Raw genomic sequence first — 21,286 nt, forward strand, 5'->3', positions numbered from 1 at the left:
ACAAAAGAGTGGTTAGATATGAAGTCACGATAGCTCAAGTGGTTAGAGCAGTGGAGTATTGAGCCGAAGGTCGTGGGTTCGAATCCCGCTCGTGACACTATTTCATCTCAACCAAGACCTTACATAAAAAGAATAATTATTTTAATTTATATTATTATATAAATATTGTTTATTGTTATTATTAATAATGCTTTTTGTTATTGTTTTAGTCATGTTATTTTATAAATTTTGTTTATCTACTTCTTAAATTTTTTATAACCTTGTCATTTATACCCTCTGTAAAAGGATCTTTGATCCGTATGTACATGTAAATAAATAAATCCCTAACCCTGATCTTACATAACTTGTGAAGTAGATTCACGATATGATATGGAATGCAGTCAAATAGTCCTCCTTTTTTTGGCTTTCCACAATTTGTCACTTTCAACACTGTCCAATTATCTAACCTAATTTTTTTTTTTTGCGTTATGAACTATGCATATTAGCCATGTGACAATTCGTATATGCGTGTTAAAATTTGGGGGGGGGGGGGGTTATTGTGAAAAAAGGGCCAGGGGCAACGGTGGGAATCGAACCCACGACCGCGGCGTGAGAGTCTCTCATGCTAACCACTCGGCTACCGCGGTCCCCCATCTAAACTAAATGAAAGAAAGAAGGACCAATTACCTAACCTAACCTAAACAAATTGATTTTTTTTCTTATAAATGTTAATACATTTAAACATAAATTAAAGGCAATTATTTTATAGATTGTTTTGAAATAAATATAGTTGTATTATATAAAATATAATTATTCTGTTATATAAAATATTATATAGATAACAAGTCACAATAGCTCAAGTGGTTAGAGCAAAGGAGTATTGAGCCGAAGGTTGTGGGTTCGAATCCCGCTCGTGACACTAACTATTTCATCTCAACCAAGACCTTACATAAAAAGAATAATCAATTGAAATAATTGTACATTATTATGTAAAATATATAAATATAGTTTATTGTTTATTGTTATTATTAATTATTATTTATTTTAATTTATATTATTATTTAATTTATATTTATTAATTTATATTAATAATGCTTTTTTTAAAATGTTTTCTTCATGTTATTTTATAAATTTTGTTTATCTATTTCTTAAATTGTTTATAACCTCGTGATTTATATTCTCTGTAAAAGGATCTTTGATTCGTATGTACATGTAAATAAATAAATCCCAAACCCAGACCTTACATAACATGTGAAGTCAATTATGATATGGAATGCAGTCAAATAGGCTTCCTTGTTTTTTTGGATTTCTACAATTTGTCTCTTTCAACAATGTCAAATTATCTAAACTAAATAAAAGAAAGAACCCAACATATTGATTTTTTTCATATAAATGTTAATACATTTAAACTTAAATTAAAGGTAATTATTTTATGGATTGTTTGAAATAAATATAGTTGTATGATATAAAATATAATTCTTCTATTATATTAAATATTACATATTATTACATAAAATATATAAATATAGTTGATTGCTTATTGTTATTATTAATGTTTGTTGTTTTGTTCATTAATTTTGTTTATCTATTAAATTGTAAATCTAAATTGTTTATAACCTCGTGATTTATATTTTTTGTAAAACGATCTTTGATCCGTATGTATATATAAATGAAAATTTACTTGTATAAATAGATAAAGGAAACGTGTAGTTCCTACATACAGATTACATACATAAATAATTTAGGTAATAACCTTTTAGGTCTTTCTTTTATTATTATTAATAAAGGCAAGCAACCTCTAAGGGTCTATAATTAAGGGTTTATAACTTTTTGAACTTCCCGCTCTGTCTCTTCCTTGATGAACAAAGTATTGAAACAATTATCCTCTATGGTACTTGTATTTGTAATTGTTTTATATACTGTATTATATACATTTGTGTTTTTTGGCTTTGTGCATTGTTTTTGTTTTGATTTTTAGATAAATGAGGGTTTTTTAGGGTTGTGGAAATAATTTTGTTTTTTGATATAAATTGTTTTACGAAAATGGGTGTGTTTTTTTTAAACCGCAATATGTTACTTAAATTAGGAAGAAACATGGGTGATCGGAATTCATCCATAATGCCATCCATCATCATCATTATCATCATCAAGTTCGGTCATCTGTTCACGGAGGACACTGGCAACACTGACGTCGTTGGTCTGGGTCTGGTCGTCCCGTCGGCCGTCTCACGTCTGTGCTCTGCTCTGGGCCTCATCTGTCAAGTTGGTTTCGTTTTCACGTTCTTGTCCGTGGTTTTTCAATCCTCTGTAAAACTGCTATGGAAAGTAGAAGTAGTTTTTGCGAAGCGTAGAAGCCAGCGAATTTTATTTTCTGAAGAATCCGGTCGTGAAACAGCCTGAGGATGACGATATTGTCAAAAAAGAAGAATGTCCAGGGTAAACAGGACGTAGAGTCGATGGAAGGGCAGCAGCACATACAAAATCCCCACAATCTACCAATACAGATATCAAACAACCAGGTATACAAGACGTTTGGACACTTTTCCCAATTTGCAATATATCGGGTTTTAAGCTTTTTTTCTAGTTGGAAGGGTCTGAGGCCAAATTTTGGACTTATTTTCCTTCCCGTTCCTGACGAGTTATACGAGTTAGAATGGTGTAAATAACCCTTGTTAGAATGTGATCTTAATTTTCCTCCCGTGGCCTCCACGATAGGATTTCTACCCGTTGGCGACACTCGGGACTTTTTTTTTTCCAACACCGATCGATCGTTTCTTCCTTTAAATTCCTCTCCGGTTCGAATTCCATTTGGCAAATGCTCTTCTGGCTTCCCCCATTTCGGCCCTGGATGCTCGGCCTCGTCCTTTAACGCCTCTTCTTCAACCATCGGATGAATTGTTAATGTAAGGGAAATGACTTGTCCGCACCCTCCTCATACCATTTTCAATCCTTCTTCCTTCTATTCTGCCGATCTACGACGATTAATCTTCTTCGCGAGGGATTTGCAGACGAACGACGATGGACGAATTCCATTGACGAACTGCTAAACCAAAAAAAAAAAAGTTTCTTTTTTGTTTGTTTTATATTTTGCTATATATGTACACCAGGGTTTTTTTTTTTCAGTGCTATCTCGTGAAATAAAATGTCAAAAGTCCTGTTAAAAAATTAATATTTTTATTTTGCATAACCTATTCTGCTGATAAAACATACATAAAAAGAAGAAAATTGTTTGCATAAGTCACCTAGTTAAGTTGCAAATGTGTAATTTGCAGTTTACATTTGTACAGTGGGTCAGATACAAGTTTTTTCTGATCAAATTTACCATTTTGCAAATTAAATTATCGAGCAATTTTCAATAACTTTTTTACCATTTCTATGCGATAGTTTATACATTTCTTACTAATTAATTGACATTATTTGATTTATTTTAAATACAATATAATTTAAACATACTTAATTTGCAAATTAAATTTACTCTTTTGTTAATTAAATTATCGAGCAATTTTCAATTGCATTTATATAATTTCTAAGCAATCATTCGTAATAGATTTCTTACTAATTAATGTAATGTACAAGTAGAAATACTTGATTTGCAAAAAGGTGAATTTAATTTGAAAAACTTTTATCAATATTTTAGGAAATAGATAATATAATCGAACCCCTAATAAAAAATTGTTGAATCTTTGAGTAACAATATAAGGGATTCAAAAGATTTTTGATAAAAAAGAAAAAGATAAAAACTTTTTTACTTTTAAATTTTATTGTAGCAAAATTTAACTTTGCTGCTATCTCAAAATATCTTGATTATTTGGTATACATTAATTATTTCAATTAGTTAATCAAATATGTCCATAATAAATTTTAATGATTGTAGTTTCAGTCCATTACTAAAAATGTCACAGAATTCCAACTGAGCTATTTGTCACATTTGTTAAGTTACAGTGCCCTTGAAATCTGAGATTTTTCAATCATAAATTAGTTCTAGATGTCAAAAGTTAAACATTATAATAATATTTTTTTGTAAAGTGTTAAATTGTTAGCTCAAAATTAAAATAACTAAAACATCATTCTTATATTGTATCTATCTTGTATCTTGTATATGTATCATTTTTTTATTTATTATTTTTTATATTGTTACCTAAAGATTAAACTTTCCCTCAATGTCAGTTTTCTTATAAGGGATTTCAATTTGATAATTACTAAAATATCACAATCCAGCCCACTGTGTTGTCTATGAAATTTCCCGGTTTAGTACTCTTTACCACCAGCTTTATGTTACAATTATTTTTCACCTGATGTCCAGAAATAGAAATGTCAGCTTGCGAATTGTCAGATAATGTTTAAAAAAATTATTAGGCTTAATAATTCATTTTAAGAAAAGAACATTTAGCGTTTGTTTTTGGACCAGTTGCATAGACCCCATAATTCCCAAAGCACTAATAATGAGTACATCTTGGGTTGACTAACAGACAAAACAAACAGTTTAAATGAAGTACTTTATGTTTTAAAAAAATGTTGGCTCAACATAATCAAATTAACATCCAAAAAATAATAATAGCTAATGGCTCAAAAATTGGTGCTGTTGTAGGCAAGTAGCTTAAGCACTTGCTATTATCATCAGCAATATTGTTAGCATCAATTTTTTTTCCATCTTTTCCAGTTTCTTTATCAACTCTTCCTTTTTCATTTTCTTGTGTTTTCCTTCTTCAACCCGGATTTTCTTCAACTCTTCAAAATCAATTTTTTTTTAATACTGCTCATGCCACTCGTTGGAGCTAACAGCACCCTAACTTTTTCACAAAAACAATCCCACCCATTTGAGTTTAAAGTCGAATGTTTGTCACTGGCCCTCTGTCCGTTACTAAACCGATGTTTAAAGAAAAGGTCCTTTATCCGGTGTAGCTAGAGTCAAGACACTGATGAAAATCTAATAAATACAGAAAGAAGAGAATCAGCTACAAAAAAAAAAAACAAAAAAAAAAAACAATACAATATGCCAGTGAATCTTTAGAAAGAAAAATGTGGGGAAAAAAATAACAAAGCTATGTTTTTGTTTCCTCTTTATTAACCATACTGAACAATTTCGTCTTGCTTACCTTATAAAGATGATTATCCAAGGAAAGTGTTTGAAGGAACTGAGACAGAAAAATAATGAACAATATACTCTGTTCTGGTATGTCCAACATAATGAAATTAAATAGATCCGTTATTCCTATATATTTGTTTGTTTTATCTTTTTCTTATGTTCAGTGTTGATATTAACAGGTTTTGTTGTATTCTGAGTTCGGGCGCTCCTACTGGATGCTGCAGTCCGCCTAACAAGGATGCATCATTGTTAATCTAAATCATAATGATAACAAGACACCTGAAGTAGTTTTAACAACGGAAAAGCCTTCCTTTTCGCAAACAGCTATAAATTTGTCGAACGCAGTTTCATGTAATGAAAAAATGCAATGCTGTGAATAAAAATACTATGTAGTTATGTGTTGATGTATTTTGGTTAGTTTTAATATTTGTCAGTAATGACTGATATGCAATTAAAGAAATTTGATTATCTCAAGTTTCATTTCCTAACATTTGTATAAAAAAAATTATTTTTTATTTTGTGCCTATCTTCAGACCAAAATGATCACGGCCAAACCATAAAATTGTAAATGTTAATCTGTTTCATATTTCTCCTTTAGCATTTTATAGATGCACGTTATTTTAGCATGCTACAGCTAATAAAGTACAATTTTACATTAAAGATTATTCTCTTTTTTAAATTTATTTAATATGCAGCCGTTTAAGGTGTAAATTTTTTGCTTTTAATAATTTTAATTGGGATATGTTTAGTTGTAATGTTGAATTTTTTGAAATTGTTAAATAAATCAACTATAGCTTCCAACTTTTTCTCCACCCTCTCAACATTATATGTTGTTTCAATTAATTACACTTTTTATCTAAAGTCTTGGTTGAGAAGAAAAAGTTAGTGAAAAGGTTGAAGAGTGGCATATTGAGCCGAAGATTGCGGGTTCGAATCCCGCTCTTGACACTAACTTTCTCATCTCAACCAAGACTTTAAATAAAAAGTATAATTAATTGAAATAATTCTGTAGGTCAATTATGACCGCTAAACATATATGGATTGTATGTTGTATTTTCAAAATGCTTATGTTTTTCAAGAAAACAGTAATTTTATGTATTTGTTTTTTATAAAAGGCTTGAATATTTGAAGGATTTTTATCCTCTTATAAGCCAACTACAAACTATTTCAGTATTGTAGATCAATGTCTTAGTGAAGAACTCACAAGGATGATGATCATGATACGCAAAATACAACAATATTTAATCCAAGAAGTATTATAAATATTATTGTCTTTCTCTTGGGAAACCAGGCTCATACTTTATTGTGATTTAATGTTTTGTCGCAAGAATTCAGATATTTGTTTTTCTTTCTTTTTATTGCCGTGTTGACAGAAAAAGTTTATGTATTGTCCTGTGATTTAGGGTGAAAACTATAAAAGTGTTTATATAGACACCTGTCTGACTCAATGCGAAAAGATAAGCTAATGATTTAAATATACAACTTTCAATATTAATAAAACATGTTATATGACCGGGAATGCATTATTGTTTTCTTAAGCTTTCAGATGATCGCATTCCTCAACAATGTTGGCCTGGGGGTCCACGTGAGGAACGTCATTCCCCACATCATAGTTTTGATGAGTACGAGAACTTAGAGTCTGGCCCAAGTCATGGGAAGCGCCGTCATAGAGCAAGTCCATTGAGGTAAAACAATACTTGTAAATGTATTTGTTAGCCATCTTATATTTGTCATCTTTTTAAACTCATCTTCTAACTACAACATATTTTTAAAACTATAAATGTTTTTATTTACTAGGGTTGCTAGGGCAAAGCATCGTGACAGGGTGGGTGGTTCAGGATCACCAAGTCATTGTGGTGGACCTTCCTCTTCGAATCTTGAAGTTGCCGGACCATCTTCATCAGACGCTTGTGGATACAATAGTGGAGATGAATACGATTACTCACACAAAGCTCAACGGACCGAAGCTCAATGGATTGAAGTATGTCCTTTATTGAATAAATTAGTTTTTTTTCATCTTTTCATTTGAGCTAAATTTTTTAATTTTATTCTTAATAGGAAGATAGAATGTTTGAGAAGAAGATGCGAAAAAGAGGACTCATGGTGAAAAAAATGGGCGAAGACGGAGCCTGCCTTTTCAGAGCCGTTGCTGATCAAGTATACGGAGATCAGGAAATGCATGGTGTGGTCCGAAAACATTGTATGGATTATATTGTAAGTATATAAAGCCCTGGTTCATACAGGGGCAATTACTGTGTGCTTCCTTCATTTGGGTTAGGTTCATCAGGCAAAATTTTCATTCTAAGACTTTCGGAAAATAGAATAAGCTGGTACTTGGGGGGGGGGATTATTTGTATAAATTTCATGCAGGTTTATCTGAGGCAAAGGGATAGGCATTAGAATTAGCCAGAGTGAGCGATAGGCTTGGGTTGTCATCAGAATGTGGTAATGACAGCTGAAAATCATATAAAATATGAACTTACTAGCAAAGAAACAGACAATTTGTGTTTAAATGTTATTGTGTGGAATGTTATTGTATCTATCATCAATATTATCTATTATTTGTCTTCAATTGACTTAAATTAAAATTAGCCCTCAGAACCCTAATACAATCCTAAAATATATCAAATTTCTCGATACACTTTTTCTTTGTATTTTTTTTTTGTCTATTTGCTGTTCTTACAGAAAACATAGATGATGGATTTTGGTCTGCTAGTAGGTGAACGTGTGTGAACCACTTACCGGGTCCGTCACCCTTGCCTCTAAACCAACAACCAACACACAATAGAGAACACACTCATAAATCTAACACAGACAAAATTCAACATTAGTGAAACAAAACAACTACAAAAAGGATTTAAAACATAACATAAAATTTGCTAACACAGAATGGAAACATCCATCATACCACAATAACGAACAGAATACCTTGCAGCCACCATACAAGACAGAACAATATTTACTATTTTTAGAAATATTAATTTTAATTTATATCTTGGTTTTTCTTCAACAATGAACAATAATTTTCCTCTTTTCTTAAAATCTTTATTTTTACGATATCGATTTTAGGGGCTTCCATCTCCCCTCTTCTCTTTGTTTACCTGCTGAAATGCATTAACCTATTAATTTTAATTTTTTCTTTCTTTTAGGCTTTAAACAGTGATTATTTCTCACAGTATGTAACAGAAGATTTCAACACCTATGTCAATCGAAAGCGATTAGATTGTACGCATGGAAATCACATTGAAATGCAGGCAATATCAGAAATGTACAATCGTACTATTGAAGTCTTCTGTTATGGGAAAGGTAAATATTAAATTTAATCTTTGTAGAGATTCAATTAAAATTAATTATTATTTGTGTCGTAGATCCAATCAATATCTTTCATGGGGTACATAAGTCAGAAAATGAACCTATACGGCTTTCTTATCAAAGAGGAAGTCACTACAATAGCATTGTTGATCCTCACAAAGCAACTATAGGGGTGGGTCTTGGATTGCCTAGTTTTACTCCCGGTGCAGCAGAAACAAATCTTTTGAAGGATGCAATCAGGCAAAGTGAAGAATTCCACATAGAACAAGTAAACCAGATTTTTTAATCTTCATCATTAATCTATAAACATTCAATTTATCATTTCTTTATTTTATTTTTTCAGGCGATGTTGGAAGACAAGTTGAGAGCAACTGATTGGGAAGCAACAAATGAGGCAATTGAAGAGCAGGTTGCTAGAGATAGTTACTTGCAATATCTAAGAGACAATGAAAAGAGAGAAAAATCTATGGTAAGACAATTTAAAAGTCAATTTATAATTAATATGATTATGGTCGGTTTTTTTTTTTTTTTATTATTTTTTTTATTTATTATCCCTGGCTCCATATGTTGGAGGAGGGCTCACAACACAAAATGTGAACTTGAGCCCCCGTTGTACTGGTGTTCTTCCATCGAAGAAACTCAGTTTTGAAGGGGGTTGGGACCAAATTCAGGGTCGCTGAGATCCGATCCCACCCCTTCCATTGATGAGTGCTGTGTCAATTTCTTTCAATTGCGGCCACCGGTCCCCTTAGGCATCAGAAAAGTCCAGAGGCAACGGTGGGGATCGAACCCACGACCGCGGGATCTACTAGCCGAGAGTCTGACGCCTTAACCACTCGACTACCGCAGCCCCCATGGTCGGTATTACTCCCTAGTTTTCTTTTTTAGTAAAGATAGTTATTGTGCTTATCCATCTATTTACAATTACTAACAATCACCCTGATCAGATCTTGTCCTGGAAATTCCATGCATTTCCACCTTCTAGATCTATTTGTGCCAACCACCTTCTCCTCTTTACTAAGCACAAACTGTAAGTTTTCTTACTTATTCTCCCCCACTTTGATTTATACTGTCTTGAAGTGGTTTTCTCTTTCTTACCTCAGAAAGTACTTCCTTGGTTTCTACATCTACCAGATGTTATTATTCCAATTTCTGTATATATAATCTCACATCTCCCGTTAAACTCTTCTGCCCCTCTGACCTCTTTCCCCCTAAACTCAGAACAACTGTGTTCAGTCCACATCTGTGCCTCCAACTTACAGAATTACCTCCCTCACTCTCTGTCTGCTGAGCTCCATCCCTTGCAACTTTAAGTACTTTGTACTCTTTGATTACCTCTAGTCCTTTCAATTTGACACTGAAGGTGCTTAATTGTTCTTTTTAAATTTAATTTCCATTGTAGAGTAAATTTTTGTATTTTTAATAAATTATTCAGGGGAGAATTTGAATCCCAGAATAATATTTACTTTTTGTTCATTCATATAGGAGGGCTTATCGTCCAACTACCAGTTAAGTGTCATGGACTTGTCACTGGTAGTTGTCCCCCCTCAAATTACTTTACAATATTTTTTCATACCATTCTAAATTAAAAAACCATGGGTTATGCTGGGATTCGAAACCAGAACTGGTAGCAAATATGAGTCGAACACCTTAACTACTCAGCTACCATGGTGCCGCGAAATATTGCTAGTGAACACTAGTTTTTTAAAAAAGAATTGTATATCAACATTTAGTGATATTTTTGTTTTTAGGAAATGGGCACCTCTAGTACAGCTGTAGATAGGAATAGTCCAAAGCCTCAGTCATCCAATCCAGAAGAGCCTAATCCAAGAACTGGCGAGGAAAAAAAATTTTTCAGCGTATTGCCACCAGAAACTTTTGGTAAAGAGGGATCATTAAGCCTTTTTTTTAAAATAATTTGTATAGTTTATAATATTGGCCTTTTATTTAAAGGGCTTAGTGAATGGGACGATGCCGGAATTCTAGCCCAAGTACTTGCTGAATCGCAACAGGAATACTTAGACAATCTAAAAAAAGCGAGGACATCTTCTTCACCATCAGCAGTGGAACAAAACTCACTTGAACAGCCCTCAACATCTAGATAACTAGATATTCGTAATTAATTACATCGGAAAAAGAGTAAATATTTTGATGTAATTGTACTTTTGTGTAAAAGTGTTGCAATATTATGTGATCTTTAACTATAGCTTTATTTCTTTATTTAATTTTTGAGATATAAAATTATGTTTCTTAGATTTAGAATAAAACCAATTCACTGTTCACTCGTTATATTGATTGATTTAGAACAGAAGTCATTTTATAATTGATAATAAACTAAAAATATCAATTTTAATATGACATAGTAGATGATGGGGTTTGGTCTGTGAGTTGGCGAACTCATGTTGAACCGGCACACGGGCACTACTGGGTCTGTCTTCACTCTTTAATATGACATGTTGAAATGTGAATAGTATCAAAAATAAATCGGAGGAAAAAGTGACATTTAAACATGTCAGTTTAAAATAAACTGATTGTTTCAGATCCTTATTGATACAGGTTCCTGAAAAAAAAGAAGTATTTGAAGGGCAAGTCATTATGAAATAAAACAATAAATACTATTGACAGTTTAAAATTACCTCTTTTTTTGAGCATTTTAGTTTTCTTTAAAAGAAATCTGCTTAATTTGACTTCCATTAATACATCAGAATGAAATAAAAATTGTATTATCTGAAAAGTTTTAATGGTACTGATTACAGTTGTTTGGAGTTCAAATCAAAACAACAAAAATGAACGAAGTCCAATCTTTTTTGTAATAAAAATTATTGCAAGTATAACTTTAAACGCATACACCTCTATCTTCCCCTTAACTAGAATCTTACTGTACAACTTCTCTAACAAAATAACATGGATTATATGATGAAAATATACTGTGTAGGTTTGTATGGACTTTTTTCCGGGTTGAATTAAAATGTTAAGAGTAAAAGGAAAAAATGTTAGACAAATTTTTGATTGCTTTTAACTTTTAGAATATTTTGCACATATAGTTGGCATGAGGCTTGACAACTGTTCTGGTTTCTAAATCAAAATTAAATCGCCTTTCTCATTTTGATACGACTGTGAATAGTCTTAGTTTTTTATTCAACAGAGAAAAGAGGTGAAAATTTCAACTGCTACATGTCATGCTCTTAGAAAAACGTTTCTTTAAAAAACATGAAGTAAAATTGTTGAGTTGCAGTTGCTCTTCGTGTATCCTTTAATTCAATACTATTTAATTGATATAAGTTTCAGTTGAAACATGAATTCAATGAGGGACAGTAGAATTTACAAAATGTGCTGTGCTGTAATGTGTCAAGTAATTTTTTTCCAAGTCTTATTTTTTGTGTATTTAATTTCTTTCAATATTTGTTATACAAGTAAAAAAATAAAATTCATACAAAAGAATTAATATTGCTTGCATATTTTGAATTAATTTTATTATTTCATCTCGTAATTTTAAAAAAATGTATATTAAGAAAACTTAAAAAAAAAAAAAAATCAATTTAAAGAAAAATGATTTCAACTTATTGTGTGTTATTAGTTAGATATAAATGATTGATTATTATTACCACGATAGGTTACTAAACACTTCTTTCTTAATATGAACAAAATGCGTTCATAGTGTGATTTGTAATAACATGTACATGCACAAATAAACTCATTATAACGATAAATTAATAACAATAAACATCATTACGTGCATATAAATTGCTCTTATCTTTTGTTACAAATTTTTATAATACTATTTTGAAAATCTTGACAATGAATGTGAGCAAGAGAGAAAATTTTATAGTTCTGTGTTGTTTGTTATTTCTTCGAGAGATTAACTTTGCTTACAATAATTATTAGCAATAAGGGATTCCCCGGTACAGTTCGACCAAAGTTTTGACTTCAAGAGAATTTTTTGAAATGTCATAATTCTCACACAAGAAGTGTTCATAATTTATACTTTTTTTAAAAAAGAGTGATTGATTATATTTTAAAAATTATGTGGTTTATAAGTGCAATTTAGTCAGTTTAGGAGTATTTTGTCGAGATGGTTAGGGATGGTCGCCCTAACTAAAAGTCTCAATTATTAAAACAATATTTTGTGTCAAATTGTTCAGAAAATATGTCTGAATATCCTTTAATTATAATTTAAACTTAATTACTCTTCCCATTCAGATTTCAAAACAAACTAATAACTATAAAAATATTAGCAGTGTATAATAATAATAATAATAATAATAATAATAATAATAAACAGTATGTTTATATTGTGCCAAAGATAAATAATTGTATAATTCTCTTGTGCCTCAGATATTTATTTGGACAAAGTTTTAAAAATTTTAATTTTATATACTCAAGAAAAATCATCTTAATAATTACATAATTATGATGAAGTAAAGATATAGATTCAAACATTGTGTTTTAAACTGGTTCATAAAAATAAGATTGAAATTCATCGATTGGATTATTAAATAGTTTGACAATTTGATTCCCTGACTGGGATAGCAGGGATTTTTCCAGGGTGTTCATACCATTAAATTTGTGATACCACTTTCTTTGTGTTTGTTGTAATACAGTGTGTTAGATGTGTAAGTTCCTTGTATAAATTGTAAATATGTAACCTCCGCAACTCCTATAGCAGTGCTTAATACTCAGCGCTAAATGGTAATGTACTTTACCATATATCTGCAGACTCTAAATGAAAACTGATTGTAGTTATTAAAACTATTTTATCAAAGCAAAACTAAATCGCAAACGAATTTTTATTTCATTTGAATAAAATCATTTCACAATCGAATTAAGTAATAGTGGCAAAATTTTAAAAATTGTTTTCCCTGTAATTATACCAATAGTATATATGCTAGATAAAATAATCCATTAATGTTACCATGAAAAACTATATTTTTATCCCTTGAGGTTCATTACAAAAATATACTAAGTAAGTAAGCTTAAGCTTTATTTTTTTACACGGCTCGTATCTACTTGTGGTATGAATAATTTCTTGCGAATGTACAAATACTACATTTATTTAATAGACATCAAAATATCACCAGTTGATCTAGAAAGGTCCAAGTGAATAGTAAAAAAAATATTGTTAAATAAAATAAATATTCTATGATACACGATGTTTCATTTTGTTGTAAAATTGAAAACAATTATTTCTGAAATAATAAATGTAAATTGCACATTATAAAAATATAATGTGCCCATGCATGCTTCCATATAAGAATATGATGCTGTAAAATGGTTGTATGATTATTCATGAATTTGTAAATCAATAAAAGCTTAAAACATAAACTTGTAACATCAACAAGCTAAATAATTCTACAAATAATATACATACATATAAGTGACATTTAAAAACCTTGAAAGGTATTATTTTTATTGCCTGTGCCAATTTCTGTGGTTAATAAGTAAATTTGTTATTAGTTTTTATACATACATCTAAATAATGACACAAGGCCAGTGGCGCTTTAATCATCGGGGAGGATCTTTTGTCCAGTAGTAAGAACAATGAAGTGTCTGTTGAGCCCTTCATGGGGCGAAAGTGAAATGTTGGCACTATTGTATACAGAGCGTACTAGGTATGTTACTTTACGTGGTATTCACCAAGGATTTTCCAAAAATGGTTAACGAAAAAATTTCACAAATGATAGTGCTTATTTCAATAGAACCTTTTTTTTTCTCTTGTAAGTCTAATACCAGAAGTCATCCAAATATTTGCCAAAAAATAAAAGTATAAAAAAATGTATTTGACTTTTGGCTCAATGCACTGCAGCTCTAATCACTTGGGCTATTGTAACTTCAATCCACCCAGATACCAACTGCTTTTAACTTAGAATTATAATTAATTAATATAATAAATACAGTCAATTATAACTACTAAATACATATATGATTTTATTAGTGTTGAATAAGATGCTAGAATTTATTTATTTTACTATGTTGATATTGGTGTAAGCATTGTTAACAACAGAATCGGTAGAGATTTTTTAGGGAAACAAGAAATTCACTGTTTCCATTAGTTAATTGTTTTAACTATTTTTTAGTTAATTATACTTTTATTCTAAGGTACTGATAGAACGAAAAAAGAAATGTCACAAGCGAGTTCGAACCCATGACCTTTGGTTCAATACATCGCTGCTCCAACCGCTTGAGCTATTGTAACTTTGATCCACCTGGACATCAACTCTTTTTAAATTATTATTCGGAGATCATGAGATGCGGTCTGGTGTGACGTAGGTTTTAGAAAAACATTTTCTTTATCGTGCCAACGTTTCGATCTTTATTGAGATCATTTTCTTTTTAAATTAGAAATATAATTAATTAAAATGATCAAAACGGTCAATTATAACTAGTAAAAACATACATTTCACTTAGGGCACTCTCAACACGACACGCAAGAATGTCACAATTACTCAGAAAACAAACACTTTGAGCCCTGAAGATGATCTGAATAAAGATTGAAACGTTGGCATGATAAAGAAAATGTTTTTCTGAAACCTACGTCACACCAGACCGCATCTCACGATTTCCGAATAATCATAGACTAACGGTCACTAATCACCATACATTTCACTTACTGTTGAATAAGATGCTAGAATTTATTTGTTTTACTATGTTGATATTTGTGGTGCAAGCATTGTTAACGATAGAATCCGAAGAGATTTTTTAGGAAACAGGAAATTAACTGTTTCAATTAATTAATTGTTTTAATTAATTATCCTTTTAATCTAAGGTCTTGGTTGAATGAAAAAGGAGGTGTCATGAGTGTGTTCGAACCCGCGACCTTCAGCTGAATACACCGCTGCTCTAACCGCTTGAGCTATTGTAACTTCGATCCACCCAGACACCAACTCCTTTTAACTTAAGTATAATTAATTAAAATTGTCAATACAGTCAATTATAACTACTAAATACATATAGGTTTTTAGTGTTGAATAAGATGCTAGAATTTACTTCTTTTACTATTTTGATATTGATCAATATGGACGATTATTACTACTAATGCATATACAAGTTAATTAGTTTGTTAATAAGATGCTAGAAGTTTATTTGTTTTAACATTTTGGTATTGGTGTAAGCGTTAACAGAGGATTAATCAGCAATTAATGACTTTTTTTTGCAGTAAGAAGGAAAATAGTATTGAAATGTAAACTGGAAGTGATGCAACATTGTGTATCGGTGGAAATCTGCATGATGGAAGGCAGTATTTAAGTGAGTTTATGAAATCGCAGTCGGAATAAATTTATTTCGTGTTATTGACCAATTGAGCCTTCGCGTGGGAGAGTCTCCATCCGGCCATAATTGGTCACGACCAACGATTTTCTGAATCCCAGGAAACGCAGGCGACGGGGGCGCGTGACAATTGGAAGAGGTAAAAAAAAAAGAGTTAAAAACAAAGGCAGTCGGTGCCGAATTTGACAGCCTGCAATGTTGTCGTGTTTCTGCATAGAGTCAAAAAGCGGAAAAAAGGGAAGACAATAAGAGATCGGTCTCTAGTTTTGAATTTTGCCGAAGAGTAGGCGTCAGTCCTTGGAAACTTCGAACCGCTCTGAAACGTCAACCGTCGCCCGCCCTGTGCACATTGGATCGCCGTCCGGTCAAAAAGTCTCTCGCCTCTTCCAAATTATTTCCGAACCGCCGTTTAGAAACTTTTCCCCTCCGACGAAATTCAACCGATTTCCGTGGAAATCTCTTTCGGGAAATTCGCCCCGGCCCGCTTAAAACCCTGGGCGAAACCTAACGACAGAAGTTTACGTTGGCAACGAAGGTTTATTTATACAGTATGAGGGCGAACTGGACTGCGTTGGTGTAAATAATCTCGTATATCGAAAAGAAAGTCAACTCGTTTCAATCAAACACTCGCCTGTCACACTTTTCTCGACCGATTACAAGGGAAAACGCCAGTTTCTAGAGAGTTTCTCGTACCTTTTAGAAATGTAGCCTTCGCCACGAACGTCTCGTTTTAATCGGCAAATACGTTTCATTTCGAGCGAATCTACATTAAACAGTTATGCTCACGATGGATACGAATAACGGCGTTTTAGAGTCAGCCAACGAGTTCATTAAAGGTTTGTACAGACATTTGACATGTTTAACTTTTTGTTTTTATGCTTTTTTCAAATACAAATAAAGTCTGCCTTCATTTTCAAGCTCGAACACAGCCGATATCAAACTTATAAACAAAAATTCCTAGTACTGTTCCTTTAAGACGATTCAAAATAATCGAATGAAATTTTGATACAATTTCACAACTATTCTCATTTAAATTATAACGCCTGTAATTGAATTTTTGTCAGATTTTACCACTTTTACACCAATCTTTTAGGCTCATTAACATTAGTCTGACAGCGGCTTGTAAATAATTCAAACAAAAAAACGTTTCTTATGTACTGCACAATAATTTTATGTCAATTAAAGTCATATTGAGAGGGAAAAAGTACTAGAAAACCGGCCGTATTTTAAGCTCCAGTGGGGAACTACCCACATACAGACCTAAGCAGGTCCAAATTAGTTAACAAAATCTATTTAATTGTTAAAAATTGTTGAAAAAAACAACAAACTTGCTTACTTAAAAAAAGTCTATTTATTTAAAGGAAAGAAGTCTTGTTTCAGAAAATCATGCAAGAAGAGTAGTTGTACCTGGTTATAAAATAACCACATAACAGCCATATATAACACATATAATAAAACTATTTAAAACAATTAATCTTTTTATGTAAGGTGTTGGTTGAAATGAAAAAGCCAGTGTAACAAGCGGGATTCGAACCCCCCAGCCGAAAGTTGTGGGTTTTTATCCTGCTCGTGACACGGGTTTTTTCATTTCAACCAATACTTTACATAAAAAGATTAATTATTTGAAAGAAGTTATTTGGTCAATCGGACCACGAAATATAAGGGATTTAATAAGTATTTAAAACATTGTTATAAAACCACTATTGCTCACTTAAAAAAAAAAAAAAAATTACAATAAATAAACTCATACTTCTTATAAGAGACCTCCATTAACAAGATTCAAGTCTGAAGTCTTAACACGTTCAAATTAGATGCTTGAGTATTGTTTAAATGTTAAAAAATTGTTGGAAAAACAACTATTGCTTATTAAAAAAAAGGTCTGATATTTATTTAAAGGAGAAAGGTTTGTTTCAGAAAATCATGCAAGAACTGCCACCCGGCTATAAAGACACCCAAATTACAGTCATAAAACATTAATAAAAGTATTTAAAATTTTGTTATAAAACCACTATTGTTTACTTTAAAAAAAGAAGATATTTAGTGTTTTTTTTATTTTATTTTTTTATTTTATATATTTTTTTTAATGAGGGTTTGCAACAGCAGAGGTTATATCAACCCTCAGGACCTTTACCTTACAGTGATGAGCACCATGTCAACGCCTAAACCATTGCGGCCACTGACGCCCGATTTAGTGTACATTTGTAGGAAAAAATTTTGCCTAGGGAAACACAAAAAGTATAGTCATGCTCGGTTATAAATACCGTCTTACCATGTTCAAAGTAGATAATTCAATATTGTTTAAATGAAAAAATTGTTGGGAAACAACTAATAATAATAAATGTATTTTATTAATATTCACAATACAAAACACCTTTTTTGTTACAAATACTGTAGATGCATATGACTCAATTATGTATATAAAAAATTAAGAATTAAAATAGAAATGTAAATACCTAGCTAAAAGTAGAATTCTTCAATTAAAAATTTTCTGCATTTATATGATTGCAGCACACAACTTAACTAAATTTTTCCATTTGTTACCATTCAAATAATAAATTCTTCTCTCTCCATTTTTTCTTTTTTGCAACACCTTTTATGGCAGTATTTTAATATTGGGCATAGCGCTATGAAGTGGTTCATATTTTCAATAGCTCCTATATTGTACATGGCACACTTCCACCAGTCCTAAGGTCTACCCACAGAGTATTGGGTTGTCGGGAAAATAATGCACGTTTATGGTTATAAAATAAAAACAATTTATTAAATGAGTTTAAATATTTTTTAATAATTAAAATACTCTCCATCACTCGTACACTTCTCCCAACGTGATGGCAACTTCTCTATACCCTCTAAATAGAATTTTGAGCCTTTGTTATTAACAAATTCAGTAAACACATTTTATATCGACTTGTGGTCAATAAATTGTTTATGTTGTAAAACATCCAGATGTCTGAACAAATAGTAGTCAGTACGACAGGTCTGAAAAATAGGGAGGGTGAGCCAGAAGCTCAGAACCAAGATCCAACAGATTTTGTGTTGTCATTTGTGACATGGGGCCGAGCATTGTCATTTAACAGAAACTGCATTTTCCGATTGACCAAAGATGTCTTCAATAATGCCATTTCTGGTGCATTGCTTCAATTAGGGAGCAATACATTTTGGCATAGATTGTTTCATCAGGATTGAAGAAGCTGTAGTAAATCATCCCAAATGAAGCCCACTAAAGTAACTATCTCCTTTTTTTGATGATTTGGGGGCTTTAAAAAAAATTTGGTTGTGCTTCTCTTTTATAGAGCTACTGTCCAGAATGTCTGCTGTTATTGTATAAAATGTGGATTCTCACAAGTAACAATTCTATCCAGAAAAGGTTCGTTTCTGTTTCGTCAAACAGAAGTGTTGTGCAAATATCATAATGATGATTTTTTGGCAGTCGTTTAATGCATGAGGAACCCAACTTTTAAACTTTTTCACCTTTCCTTAAAGTGGTCAGTGATGGTCGATTTGCTAACTTGAAAGATTCTCTACAAGTTGTCGAACAGTTGTTCTGGGATTTTCTTCGCCTAATGCTTGCAGAACATCATCATCTAGGCAAGAAATCCTTCCACGACCTTTTTTGTCTTCAAGGCTAAAGTATCCATTTCGAAATTTTTTAAATCACCTTTGAATGGTGCTCTCACTCACACTGACATCGCCTCAGACTTCATTAATGTTTCTGGCAGTTTGGGCACCGTTCTGGCCGAGTGTAAACTCGTCAAATGTAATTACACGAAAATAAAGCGGTTACATCTTAGTCATCTGAATTATTCCCAAGTAACGAAATGTTACTGAGGTAAACAAACATTTTTGTTTTGGAAGAGGATTAAAACGTGTAAAACAAAAGAATAATTCATCAAACGTAAACAGTTTATTATATAGAGGGGTAACTTAAAGAAAACATGAAATCCTGCATTATTTTCCAGACAACCCAACACAACACACTATAGAAATGTTAAATAGAACTATAAAATGGCAGTTCGACAGAGTTTAAGGCCATTGTCAGTAAGTTAATAGCTCTCATGAACTGTAAAATTAATGTAAATCAAGCATTTATACATTCATTCATTCAATAATGTGGATGCCTTAATAGGTACGACGATGGAAAATTAAGATGGATTGTAAAGCAGCGTAGAGATAACGAGCTTGAACCATCAAGTTGGAGCTTAGTTACTTATGAAGCAAACAATAGTGTGCCTAGTCAGCTCATTCAAGGAACTCAGATATTATTTTAATGGCTGAGCCTTGAGAAGCGACGGTGTCGTTTTGGAGCTGTTGTGTTGATGAACTGGATGGATGTGGTAGACAATGTTGGTGGACAGCTGTCAGCCATGTCGGCTCTCGATTGTTCGATGCATTGAGCTGTTAAGATTACCATTGCTGTTTGTGCCTGGTGTTGCCAACTTGCTTCTTTGTTGAGATCTTGTCTAAATAGGTTGTGTCCTTGCTTATATAGAGGGGTGCTACAAGATATGCTATAAAACATTAAAACTTGCATTATTTTCTGGACAACACACTAATTTAGTTACAATAATTCACACCTAATCAATCAAATATTATAGACATAAAATACCTCCTACTTTATTTTCGTGTAAATATGTCTGCCAAGATGAACATTGAATATGTTGTAAATAACATGGAATTTGGCTGCACTTAAATTTGCTATTAAACTAAGTTTAACTTTTTCTACATTACAATTAATTAAGGTTTTTTAGTTGAGATAAAAAGTCAATGTCACGAGCGGGATTCAAACCCACGATCTTCGGCTAGATATGCCGCTGCTCTACCACCTGAGCTATTGTGACCTCGATCCACTCGGACACTAACTTCCCATCTCAACCCCACCTTTTGAATTTTCCCTCCTTTTTGCTATTTTTCAAGTTAGTGTTTGGGTGGATCGAGGTCACAATAGCTCAAGTGGTAGAGCAGTGGCGTATCTAGCCGAAGATCGTGGGTTCGAATTCCGCTCGTGCCATTGACTTTTTTATCTCAACTAAAAAACCTTAATTAATTGTAATAATTAATTGGTCAAGCGGATCACGAAATTACTGAATTTTTCTACATTACTATCTTTTGTATAAATACAGTCCATGCTGAAAAATGCATTTGTGGCATAACTCATATACTTCCTTGAACCAGCCGATTATTCTAGTTATAACATGAATCTGCTAAATATTTTTTAAGAGGGAATCGTGTCATTGTCAGTACTTTATTTACATAGCTAATGTGAAGTCAGAAAGTGCAACAAAAGAAAGGGAGTTGATCTGGTTCCAAATAACCAAGTAATCTGGTGTACATCTGGGAAGAGAAAATAGTCTTTTTATAAAATATTTTTGTAATTTCTCTTCTTCAGAGGTTCAGTTCATTTCCCTGTAGCCTCATAGCACTTAACTGCTCTGCTCATAGAATCAAACACATTATATTTTACAATTAATTAAGATTTTTATTGGGTTGTCCGGAAAATAATGCAGGATTTTAAGTTTTCATTAAAAAAAATCTATATAAAATATTCTGTTTACGTTTACAGGATTACTCATTTGTATGAATGTCAACACTTATTAATCCTCTTCCAAATGATATTGTTTGTTTACCTCTGTAGCATTCCGCTACTTG

At 32.0% G+C, this 21,286-nt stretch overlaps 2 protein-coding genes across 9 annotated transcripts in view; both read left to right on the plus strand.

Moving 5' to 3' along the window:
• The first annotated feature begins 2,147 nt into the window (after positions 1-2,147).
• On the plus strand, positions 2,148-11,627 carry LOC106666614 (OTU domain-containing protein 5). The gene is made up of 9 exons (XM_014393914.2): positions 2,148-2,498; positions 6,605-6,750; positions 6,863-7,046; positions 7,124-7,279; positions 8,215-8,371; positions 8,434-8,645; positions 8,721-8,846; positions 10,129-10,258; positions 10,331-11,627. The coding sequence occupies exons 1-9, from the start codon at positions 2,382-2,384 to the stop codon at positions 10,480-10,482; spliced, it is 1,380 nt and encodes a 459-aa protein (XP_014249400.1). The 5' UTR covers positions 2,148-2,381; the 3' UTR covers positions 10,483-11,627.
• A 4,333-nt stretch (positions 11,628-15,960) lies between these two features.
• LOC106666607 (dual specificity protein phosphatase CDC14A-like) overlaps positions 15,961-21,286 on the plus strand; it is a 21,456-nt gene continuing 16,130 nt past the window's right edge. For 6 of the 8 annotated variants that reach the window (XR_002910504.1, XR_002910505.1, XR_001340456.2 and 3 more), the window contains exon 1: positions 15,961-16,476. Coding sequence is in view for 3 of the 8 variants with exons in the window: in XM_014393895.2 (XP_014249381.1) it covers positions 16,419-16,476 (58 nt within the window). In the remaining 5 variants the exon portion in view is untranslated. The remainder of the gene's footprint in view (positions 16,477-21,286) is intronic. The other 2 variants (XM_014393898.2, XM_014393897.2) reach the window with 2 other exon arrangements.

This window comes from Cimex lectularius, unplaced genomic scaffold, assembly GCF_000648675.2.
Source record: "Cimex lectularius strain Harlan isolate CLEC.00 unplaced genomic scaffold, Clec_2.1 scaffold173, whole genome shotgun sequence".
Classification (NCBI taxonomy): Eukaryota; Metazoa; Arthropoda; class Insecta; order Hemiptera; family Cimicidae; genus Cimex; species Cimex lectularius.

What these genes read in the sequence shown, in the direction of transcription:
- LOC106666614 (XM_014393914.2), top strand. Translation starts at nt 2,382, where the DNA reads ATGACGATATTGTCAAAAAAGAAGAATGTCCAGGGTAAACAGGACGTA. An exon ending in AGTCTTCTGTTATGGGAAAG is followed by an intron (nt 8,372 to 8,433) that starts GTAAATATTAAA and finishes TTTGTGTCGTAG; the next exon opens with ATCCAATCAATATCTTTCAT. An exon ending in ATTGCCACCAGAAACTTTTG is followed by an intron (nt 10,259 to 10,330) that starts GTAAAGAGGGAT and finishes TTTTATTTAAAG; the next exon opens with GGCTTAGTGAATGGGACGAT.